At 37.5% G+C, this 9,271-nt stretch overlaps 1 protein-coding gene across 1 annotated transcript in view; it reads right to left on the bottom strand.

Annotated features, from left to right (window-relative positions):
* Positions 1-523: 523 nt before the first annotated feature.
* SPON1 (spondin 1) overlaps positions 524-9,271 on the bottom strand; it is a 193,549-nt gene continuing 184,801 nt past the window's right edge. Inside the window, exons 10-16 of the mRNA XM_009816395.2 lie at positions 9,088-9,163; positions 8,499-8,681; positions 7,943-8,113; positions 7,664-7,831; positions 6,687-6,851; positions 5,136-5,399; positions 524-4,286 (exon numbers count right to left, since the gene is read on the bottom strand). Coding sequence (XP_009814697.1) covers positions 4,123-4,286; positions 5,136-5,399; positions 6,687-6,851; positions 7,664-7,831; positions 7,943-8,113; positions 8,499-8,681; positions 9,088-9,163 — 1,191 coding nt within the window. The 3' untranslated portion in view covers positions 524-4,122. The remainder of the gene's footprint in view (positions 4,287-5,135; positions 5,400-6,686; positions 6,852-7,663; positions 7,832-7,942; positions 8,114-8,498; positions 8,682-9,087; positions 9,164-9,271) is intronic.

The following is a 9,271-nucleotide window of genomic DNA, read 5'->3' as shown; positions in this document are numbered from 1 at the left end:
TTGCTGAGTGGCTCCCCCTAACTGCTGTACTTTTCTGTGTAATTATCAGTGACGTACTCACTCGCAGTGTACCTAAGTAGTCTGCTAGTAGCACAAAGTATCAGTTGAAAGTTTCACAAAATCTCAGACGTTTTGAAAGCTTATTTTTAACAATTTTTCCATTCATGTATCACCAGGCTTTAAAACGTGATCTTTTAAATAGTTTCTCTTTTATTAAAAACTAACAGCAACAAAAGCAGCATGAGAATAATACAGGGTAATTGGAGTAATGACCCTAAGTTACCCCGTGATTTCTAAAGAACAACAAACTGTTTGACAAATACCTTAATGAAAATAACTTCCAAGTGGAAAGAATGACTGGTTCTAGTAAAATCAGCTCTCTCCAGATAATCCCGTTAGCTTGAACAGGAGTAAAATGTAAATAAGAGTGTGACTTGACTCCTTATATTGATAAGTGTGGGGGTTTTTTTGGTGTACATAATCATATTAGTTGAACAGAATCTCACACAAGTGTAAACTTCATAGTAAAGATGTCTTTATTCCAAAATAATAATAATAATGTGTTAGCCAGACAGCTACAAAACATCTACACAAGACTTTGGTAAGAAATATTCATGGTAGCTTTTTCATAATTCCACAGCAAACAAAAACAATGAAGGAAATCTAAAAATGCAATCAAACAAAATTTTTGTTCAAATTGTATGCTGCACACACAGAATCCTACTGTACATTTGTAAAGCCCCTAACTTTTCTTTTTTATTATGTGTAAAGCTTCTACAGTTTGTATGTTAGAAAAAAACCCATACACACAATACTAAAATCTGATAGTTGAGGTCTACAAAACTGGAGTGATATCTGTGCTTTCAATTCAGCAGTATTATTCAGGAGATAAGAGAGATAACAGTTCTCACTTTTATTGACTGGTAATCAGTGGCTATTACACTACTAGAAAGTTTACAGTAACAATGCAATACTTCTACTTATTGTATATCAGAGCTTTTTTTCTGAATAGAAAATCAACCTCTTATTTTTTCTTCATTTGTTTTTGTTTGTGGTTTTTTTTTACAAAATGTAACAAGCTTAAATATTTCTTTTGTATCAAGTTAGAAGAAAGACAAGTGACTTGTAAAATGTTTCAACAGAAAAACAGTGTGAAAAGCTGAATGTAAGCAGGAATGATCACACATTTCTGACCCAGTGCAATCTACGTTGTCATTGCATGTATTAACAAGGCAGGGAAAAAAAAAAATTTCCAACATTCATAACTTCAATGAGCCTAAGAGAAATGACTGGAAATCACACTGAACAGCCTTCTAGGAGAAAATAAAGTATACGGAGAATCACATTACTAAGAACCACAGTGAAAGGAATGCCAAATTGTTTTAATGGACATTTTTGTGGGCATGTTCAGAAAGTTATTGTGTATTTCCTACATACCTAAAGGTGTATTTGGACTATGTAGCCTTTGGCAAAGGGAGTAATTAAAAGACAAAACAGCTTGATGAACTGGAACAAACATGAAAATGAAAATAACATTATTTTTAATTGATTATATGCAGAAACAGGCACGGTTTTGCAAGATTACCTTGAACACAAGGGTAAAGTAAGGTTTGATGAGATTAAAATATAGTCCATAAACTCATAGCATTTTTCCTGTTCAGGAGAAACTTTCTTCTTCTGCTCCCTCTGCCCCAAGCTCTCACAGATCCAAGCCTACAGAAACAACTCTGTCACACATTTCATAGTCAAAGGTTATTTTTTGAATGATTAGCCTCAGCTGGGATAGCCTCTGTCAGGCTCAGCAAGAGCGGCTCACAAAGGTAGGTGGTGTGTGGGTCTTGATTGCACACGTAGCTTTGCCATGGCTGAGCCCCTGGCATTAATCACTGTAGCCCTTCTCTGCAGCCATCTGTTTCTTCACCTGAAATGTGCGCAGCTGGTCACTCCTCCAGTATCTGTATCATTCCACTGTTTTTTGTTGGGTTTTTTTGGTGATAAAAGGGTAATATGCAAAGTAAGGTCATAAACAGGTTACTTAGGGACAGTCTTGCTGCTACACTGTAATGACAGTGCTATAGAGACATAAACTGCAGAATTTTTCAACAGGCACAAGGAGGTAAACTATCTGAATTAATATTATTAAATGAGCCAAGCTGTGCAAAATGTAAAGTGTTTGGTTTTAGCATTAAACCTTGGTTTTTGTTTTTTTTTCCCCTCCTGGTTTGGTTCACTATGGGCTTGTACCCATTTCATTTAGCAGCGGCGGGAGAGGCTAAACACTGCGGTTGGTTCCATTATTTCCCTGGCCCTCCCTTCATTCTAAGTCTAAAAAAAATCTGTAAAATACCTTGAGGGGGTGGGATGTGACAGCTGTGGAAGTCCTGAGCAGCCCTTGCAGTGTTCAGTGGAGAAATGTTGATGAAAACCCCCACAATGTAATGCAGCCAGCCTGTCTAGCCTGTTCAGGTACAGGGAGGTAATGAGAGGATTCCCAGGGTAGTGGTGGTGAAGTTGAACAGCCTCACTGGGTTGTGGTTCACATCAAATGTGGACACTTAAAACCTGGGTGTCAGGTTCTCAGGATTGTGACCAAGTGTTAAGGAAGTGAGTAAATTACTTAAGGCTGGTTTAAAGAGACTATAAAATACATTTTTCTCCATTCATTTCTCTCAAGCTTGTTTTAAAAGTCAGCATCAACAGTCTTTATTTTCAGTGCATTGTTATTACTTATGTAGAGACATAGGTGTATGCTGCCTTTCCTGAACCAAAAGATAACCCATCCCCTTCATCTCTCATCTTTAATGTTAACTTGTTAAGCTTACAGGACAGTATTATATTCCAATAGCAAGTGAAGCCCAAGGTCTTGCTGGTCCTACACCTGGTGACACATAGGGATGAGCACTAAACTCTGCAGGAGGCGGTATAAAATAGCAGAAGAATTAGAATGGTGAGGAGCTATTTTCTAACCTCAGGCAGTTTGTTGATCGCTCAAGTGGTCAGGGAAGACATTTATCCTGGCTAGTATATCTACAAATGAGTAATTCTCATAAATGTGGTAATTTTAGATCCTGCTATACTCTGAGTAAAAAACCATAAATGACACTGCTGTGAATATATTCTTGTGGCAATCTGTAATTAATACCTTGAGAGGCTGTCATTGTTTCATTTCAGAGGCTCCCTTCCCTTTGTTTGTTATAAGGGATGCATGAGAACCTGGCTCACCTTTTCTCTACCACTTTTGTCATATTATAAACCTCTTTTTCTCTTCACCTATTAACAACCTCACGAAACTGAACCTAATTTTTTATTGTCTGTCATGTGCAAGTCCTGTGACACAGCTGTTGTGACTCCCTGTGTTTGGACCAATTTCTATTAGTTCTGTATCCATTTTGAGAGGCAGTGGAGAGACCCAATATAAGAATACAGCATCTAAATATATCATGGCATTCACACATTTTCTTTGTGTGCTGTTTTGACTGTGACTATGTAGTGGGCAGACATCACTATTGAGCTGCACAAATCATTTCCTTTTTAAGTTTTAAAGAAACAAAGACCGTTTTTCATGGACTGTAGCATCCATGTGAAGAAAAGTACATAGGATAATTATTATAACTATCAGCTTAACCCAACAGCGTAAAAAGGTAAACATGCACCTTTAATATCATTGAACCAGCATTACTGAAATTACTCCTTGGCATAGTTGTGTAATCACGTAGGCACTGCTTTGGATTTTCAAAATCGAGAGACGAATCCTCCCACATATGAAACATGTCACTTTAACTTAGTTATGTTAATATGCATGCATCCCATGTCTTTACAAGCAGTATTTCTATATGGCTATTCCATGTCCACAGATATGTCTGTATTTTAGTTAAATGACTCATAATGACTTACTATTTTTATGCATTAAGGGCTGGCTGGAGTACCAAAGATTTACTCTCAGCATAAATCTGTGAGGAAATATTTATAAAATATATTTCTTGCACCAGCAAGACTAAAAAGCAAACCACACTGCAAAAATGAAAACTAATATACACTTCATATTTTTTTTGTTTTAAAAACCAAACCAAGGTTGACTTTCCATTTAGCTCAGAGTGCATCACTTGGAAGCCTTGTGTTTTGTTAACAAGGATGAACATTACATGCTCTTAGCTCCTTTTTGTCTTTGCAACTAGTAAACTGAGTACTTTTGGACCTCTTCTTTACCATCATGTAGCGTTCCTGAATTCCACCTCCACAGAGCGTAGAACACTCTGTCCAAGCAGTCCATGGTTTCAGCCTACAAACTGAAAAAATAAGTAATTTGATTAAGTTTTTAGTATTTCAGTCTAGCCTACATATCTCAGTATGTGTACTACTATGCAGGTGTGCACACTTGCATCTTCTGACTCTAAGATAGCATATTGCTTAGTTTATTACAGTAGGAGTTAAGAAACCCCAGTTAAGTACAATCAAGGTGCATTTGTCAAACACTGAAAAAATGTATTAGAAAAGAAATTTACTGTCTGCACTATAAAAGACAGATAAAATTAAGAAACTGTTAAATGTCAGACAAACGTGAACCACAACTTAGCAGTAATTAATATCCAGATAATGTAAACTATACCACAAGTTTTGTTTTATTGATCTGAGGCACCAGTGCTTGATAATACTGTCCCTTATTGAAAAAGCAGTCTGAGCAGATCTCTCAGAGCAATCTGAGTCTGAATCAGATTATTGAGGTAGAAATCAATTCAGTTTTGAAATTCAGCATTGGATCCAGGAACAAATACTTTCAAAGGTAACTGGATGCAAAGATTATCACCCAGGTCTGCAGTAATTGCAATCAGTCCTTTGCCAAGTCTAAATTCTAGATTTTTTCACATTCTACACTTTGTAGTGAAGAAGCTAAAATATTTTCAGCGGTGGGATATGGACAGATGTGAGCCTTTCTCCATTGTGCCCTAAATTAGGTCACATATTTTTGGTGACAGGCAAACACTGAAAGTGGTTATGCTTTACTTTATTGCTAAAACTTTCCCTAGACTGAAATGCTGGAAATGTTCGGGCAGCACGAAGTGGAGCTGCTCACATACTCCTGTTATGCAGAAAAGACAAATAGACATAAGAATGCTAAAAAATGGTTTCACGCTCACCTGGATATTGCTCACTATCTATATTTTTTTTCGCTTGTTCACTTCTCCTTTTCTCCCGTGCCTCTTTCCAGCGCCTTTTTTCCATACCTGGGCCTCTCAGGCATTTCCTTACTCGACATTTTGTACGTTGGACGGTTTCTGGGCATGCTGTTCCTCCAAACTGTGGTTCTATTTTAATCATTCTTGTCCTTATCATATGGCCTTTTCCACATGAGGTATTGCATTCGGACCACTGGGACCACTCTGTTAGTTCACAGTCAATGGCTGCAAAGAATGAGAAATATTACATGAAAGCTGTGAGATCTAAACATAAGGTCAAGAAGAAACACACAGATGTGCCTAATGAGTTTTTGCATCCTAAATATATGAATGCAAGTTAAGCCTCCAGTCTTTTCAGCAAATATTGTGAGGCTACCTGTCAAAATTTTGTGAGTCCATTTCTAGCAGAAATATTATTTAACACTTTCCTTAATTTCTTTTTCAAGAGTGGTGCTGGCAAATCACTAAAATTACGAAGAACGTAAATAATTCTCCTGTGACTTCTTCAATTTCCCCACCCATATGTCTGTTTTATAATGAAAAGCTGTTAAAAATTGAGTTATAATTACAAAGAATCTGGTATCTCTGAGATCTAAGCCTTGCTTTACTGGTAGTATTATACAATAAGTAAGATTCACTTAATACCATTATGTTTTAAAAGTTTTCATCTTTCAGCACTGCTTAAAACTTACAGCCCCAGTGAATAGTAATCAAAATGATATTTCACGTTATTTAAGAAAAGCTGAATTAGCAAATTACAGTGTAAAAGCCTTTTTAACCAATACTTTCTGTGAAAAATAATGTAATTGGTTATAAAGCCTCATAGACCAGCTGGCAACAGGACACTAAAAGCAATCATATCTTACTCGTTCAGCATCGCCTTAGGCTATCACGCTCCACAAAGACTGCAAAGCAAGTAGAAATTCGCACCACCCAAGAAGTGGGGGATTTTAGTGGGGTAAGGTAAAAAATCAACGGAGCTGTCTCCACACCATCCACTGGCTCATATGATATTCCAGGTTGCAAAGGGATGTAGATCAGTAAAAAGGCTACGGTACAGTTCAGAGATGTATCAAAGATGGAGCAAGCCTCTTTTGTGCTCTTTCTGTGAGCTAAAAGAGTCACACAGGTGATTTTAATCCTTCCTTCCTAGCACACATTCTGCCTTTGAATAAAAAATAGGTTTTATAATTATGACTTACTTACTCTTGGGAAGTGTGCAAACTGTTGCCTGAAGTTGTAGTGTGTTAAATATGCAGAAACGGTATACCCAAAGCAATATCAGTCATCAGCATAGGGTTAAGTAAGGCAAGCTGAAATTAAGACATGGTCGTATTCCAGCTCTCAATAGCTGAAAGTGCACGATAATAATAATACAAAAAAAATAAAAAAAATCCACAGTTGATATCACCTGTATCTAAGAAGTGATGCGAAAAAATGGTGATAGAGTTTTGAGCCATAGACTGACACTCATAATTAGCCTCCTCTTTCCAGAGAGTTTTCCGCACTTACGGCATTCGGGCAGCATGCATTTTTCTGCTTGTTCCAGCTCCTCATTGCAATCTCCAAGCTCAGCAGCAGATTTCAGCATCCTTTGCCGTGTTCTCATTCCCTTCCCACATGTTACACTGCAGTCACTCCATTCAGACCAAGGAGAGAGTAGACAGGGGATGGTATCTATTATGAAAATAAAAAGGTAATGAATTCTTGTAATACATAAATTATGAAGGTATACATTTTGAAAATGATACAGGTGGAAAATACACTTTTTTATCTGTCATCAACCAATTATACTTTGTTGTTACTTTGGACAAAAAGAATCACATCAGCTGAATGATGTTGCTGAAGAAGCTCAGAAAATACTGTATTAAATTGAAAGGTTTGCTTGGTTTTAATACCTTTTTTTTGCTATCTTTTTCTATACCTTATTCATATCTGTAGAGTGCCAGTGCTTCCACTGTTGCAGTGGACAGAACTGGATGTCAAACTGATATAGTCTAAAATGTGATACTTCTGCGTTTTATCTACCAAAAATATTTTTAAACTTAATTCTTTCTGTCTTTGATGAAAATCGTAACATTTCTTAGGAAATTAAAAACAATAGTCACAGTAAGGGTGAGACTGGCTGACTGCACAAAATGAGCACCTCAATTTCTGAACTGTTCATGGCTAAAAGGAGAGGGCACTGTTTTATTCTAGCCTTATGATTAAATATACCCCATACTCCATAAATTAGAGTTACTTATGTATGGCTTGCTAATATACACATCACTGTATGGGTAATACAGCATATCACTGAATATTTTTTACCAACACTCTCATTCTGTTGGTGAACATGGCATTGAATGTACATTCCCTAAGGGATCTAATTTTAAGGAGAACAAGAAAAAGCAACATTGCTTCTGGTTTAGCTATATTCTTTGTGTGATGGAGCAATGTCTCAGAAATGATGCCTCTATAGCAGAGGAGATAAACTCATGGACACTTACGGCATTCAGGCATCATGCATTTCTCTGCCTTTGTAGTTTCTGCCTTGCACATGGATCCATCAGCGGGAGTCATCTTGATCATTCTGTGTCGTCTCTTCATCCCCGTGCCACAGCTAGCACTGCATTCATCCCACTCTCCCCATTCAGTGACAAGGCAGCTGCTAGGGGCTATTCAAAATGGACAAAGAAAATCATTCACTAGTGGAGCTCATATAAAAAATGTTTTGGGCAGTCCTTCTGCTATTGGCTGGATTTTACAAAGCTAAATAAAATACTTACAACATTCCTCATTTACAATACATTTCTCAGTCTCTTCAGTAGGCACTTTGCACATAGAGCCATCTTCAGGGAATTGTTTTACATATCTCTCTCTAGATCGCGTTCCCATCCCACAGGAAACACTGCAGGGGGACCATGTAATCCAGTCAGACATCATGCAAGTGGAACCATCTAAAATACAGAGACCAATTTCAATTGCTAATATTAACATATTTACTGATAAATCTGCAGTTCACAGAATCACTAAGGTTGGAAAAGACCTGTAAGATCATCAAGTTGCCCATTTGTGTGCAGTATCACTTTTATGCTGCCTCTCACATTCTATCCTCTCCTCTGTTTCTTACTTTACTCCTTTCCTTTATACTTCTGTGTACTTCATGCACCCGCTCAGATGAACTGCAGTATTGACCAGAGATGGCTTTGATTCGTATTCTTCAGCAATTATTCTTCTGTTTGCCATAACCCAAATCATACAGCAACCAGCAGCTTTAAGAACTTTAAAGGAAAAGTAAACACTACAAGGTGTTCTTCTCCTCCACCATTTCCTCTTGATTACCTTCATCACTGCAGCCTGGACCCATGCATGGCTGAAAATCTTGGGTATCTGGACAGGGCACACTGAGGTCCAGCTGAGCCTTAAGCATTCTCTGCCTCATCCTCTTGCCCTTTTCACAGGTAGAAGAGCTGCAGGCTGACCATGGGGACCAGTTTGAATATATGCAGGTCTCAGGAGTATCATCTAAAAAGTAAGAAAAGGCAGTGAACATTAAAAATAGATTGTTCTCCATTTGCTTCTCTTTACTTGGCTGGTGATTACTTTAGATGCTAATAGGACACATTCTTTTCTCCTGCACTCTATCTTGTCCGTTTTCAACCCAAAGGAAAAAAAAAAATCTTTTTATCTGAACACTAAAAGGCTTCTCTTACTGCTTTTATTGTTATTGTCATCTTCCAGGTATACATGCAATTTCTATGCTGTGTAAGGGAAGGCTAATAGCAGATAGCAGAAAAGATGAAAACCTAAATCACTTTTTGGCACTGTGTGGGACTTCTGCTCCTAAGTCCGTTTTGTCTTTATCTAGAAATGACAGTGGAGAATGGAACAAAATATAAATTAGTACAGCACAAACTAATTTAAAAAGTACCTTCTTCTTTTTCCTCTGGTGCTAGGTCTGCCACAATATCATCTATGTTATCAGGTACGATATTGCATTGCTCCCCCTGCAAAAAAATTATTGTGGAGATTGGATATAGGAAACTCATACATGTATGCAGCAAGAGGGGCTAAAACAGTATACTGTGAGGCATTATTGCATCTGCAGCACTTTT

Source organism: Gavia stellata, chromosome 17 (genome assembly GCF_030936135.1).
Source record: "Gavia stellata isolate bGavSte3 chromosome 17, bGavSte3.hap2, whole genome shotgun sequence".
Lineage (NCBI taxonomy): Eukaryota > Metazoa > Chordata > Aves > Gaviiformes > Gaviidae > Gavia > Gavia stellata.
Note: the sequence above shows the minus strand (reverse complement) of the source record. Positions and strands in the feature narration are given on the sequence as shown.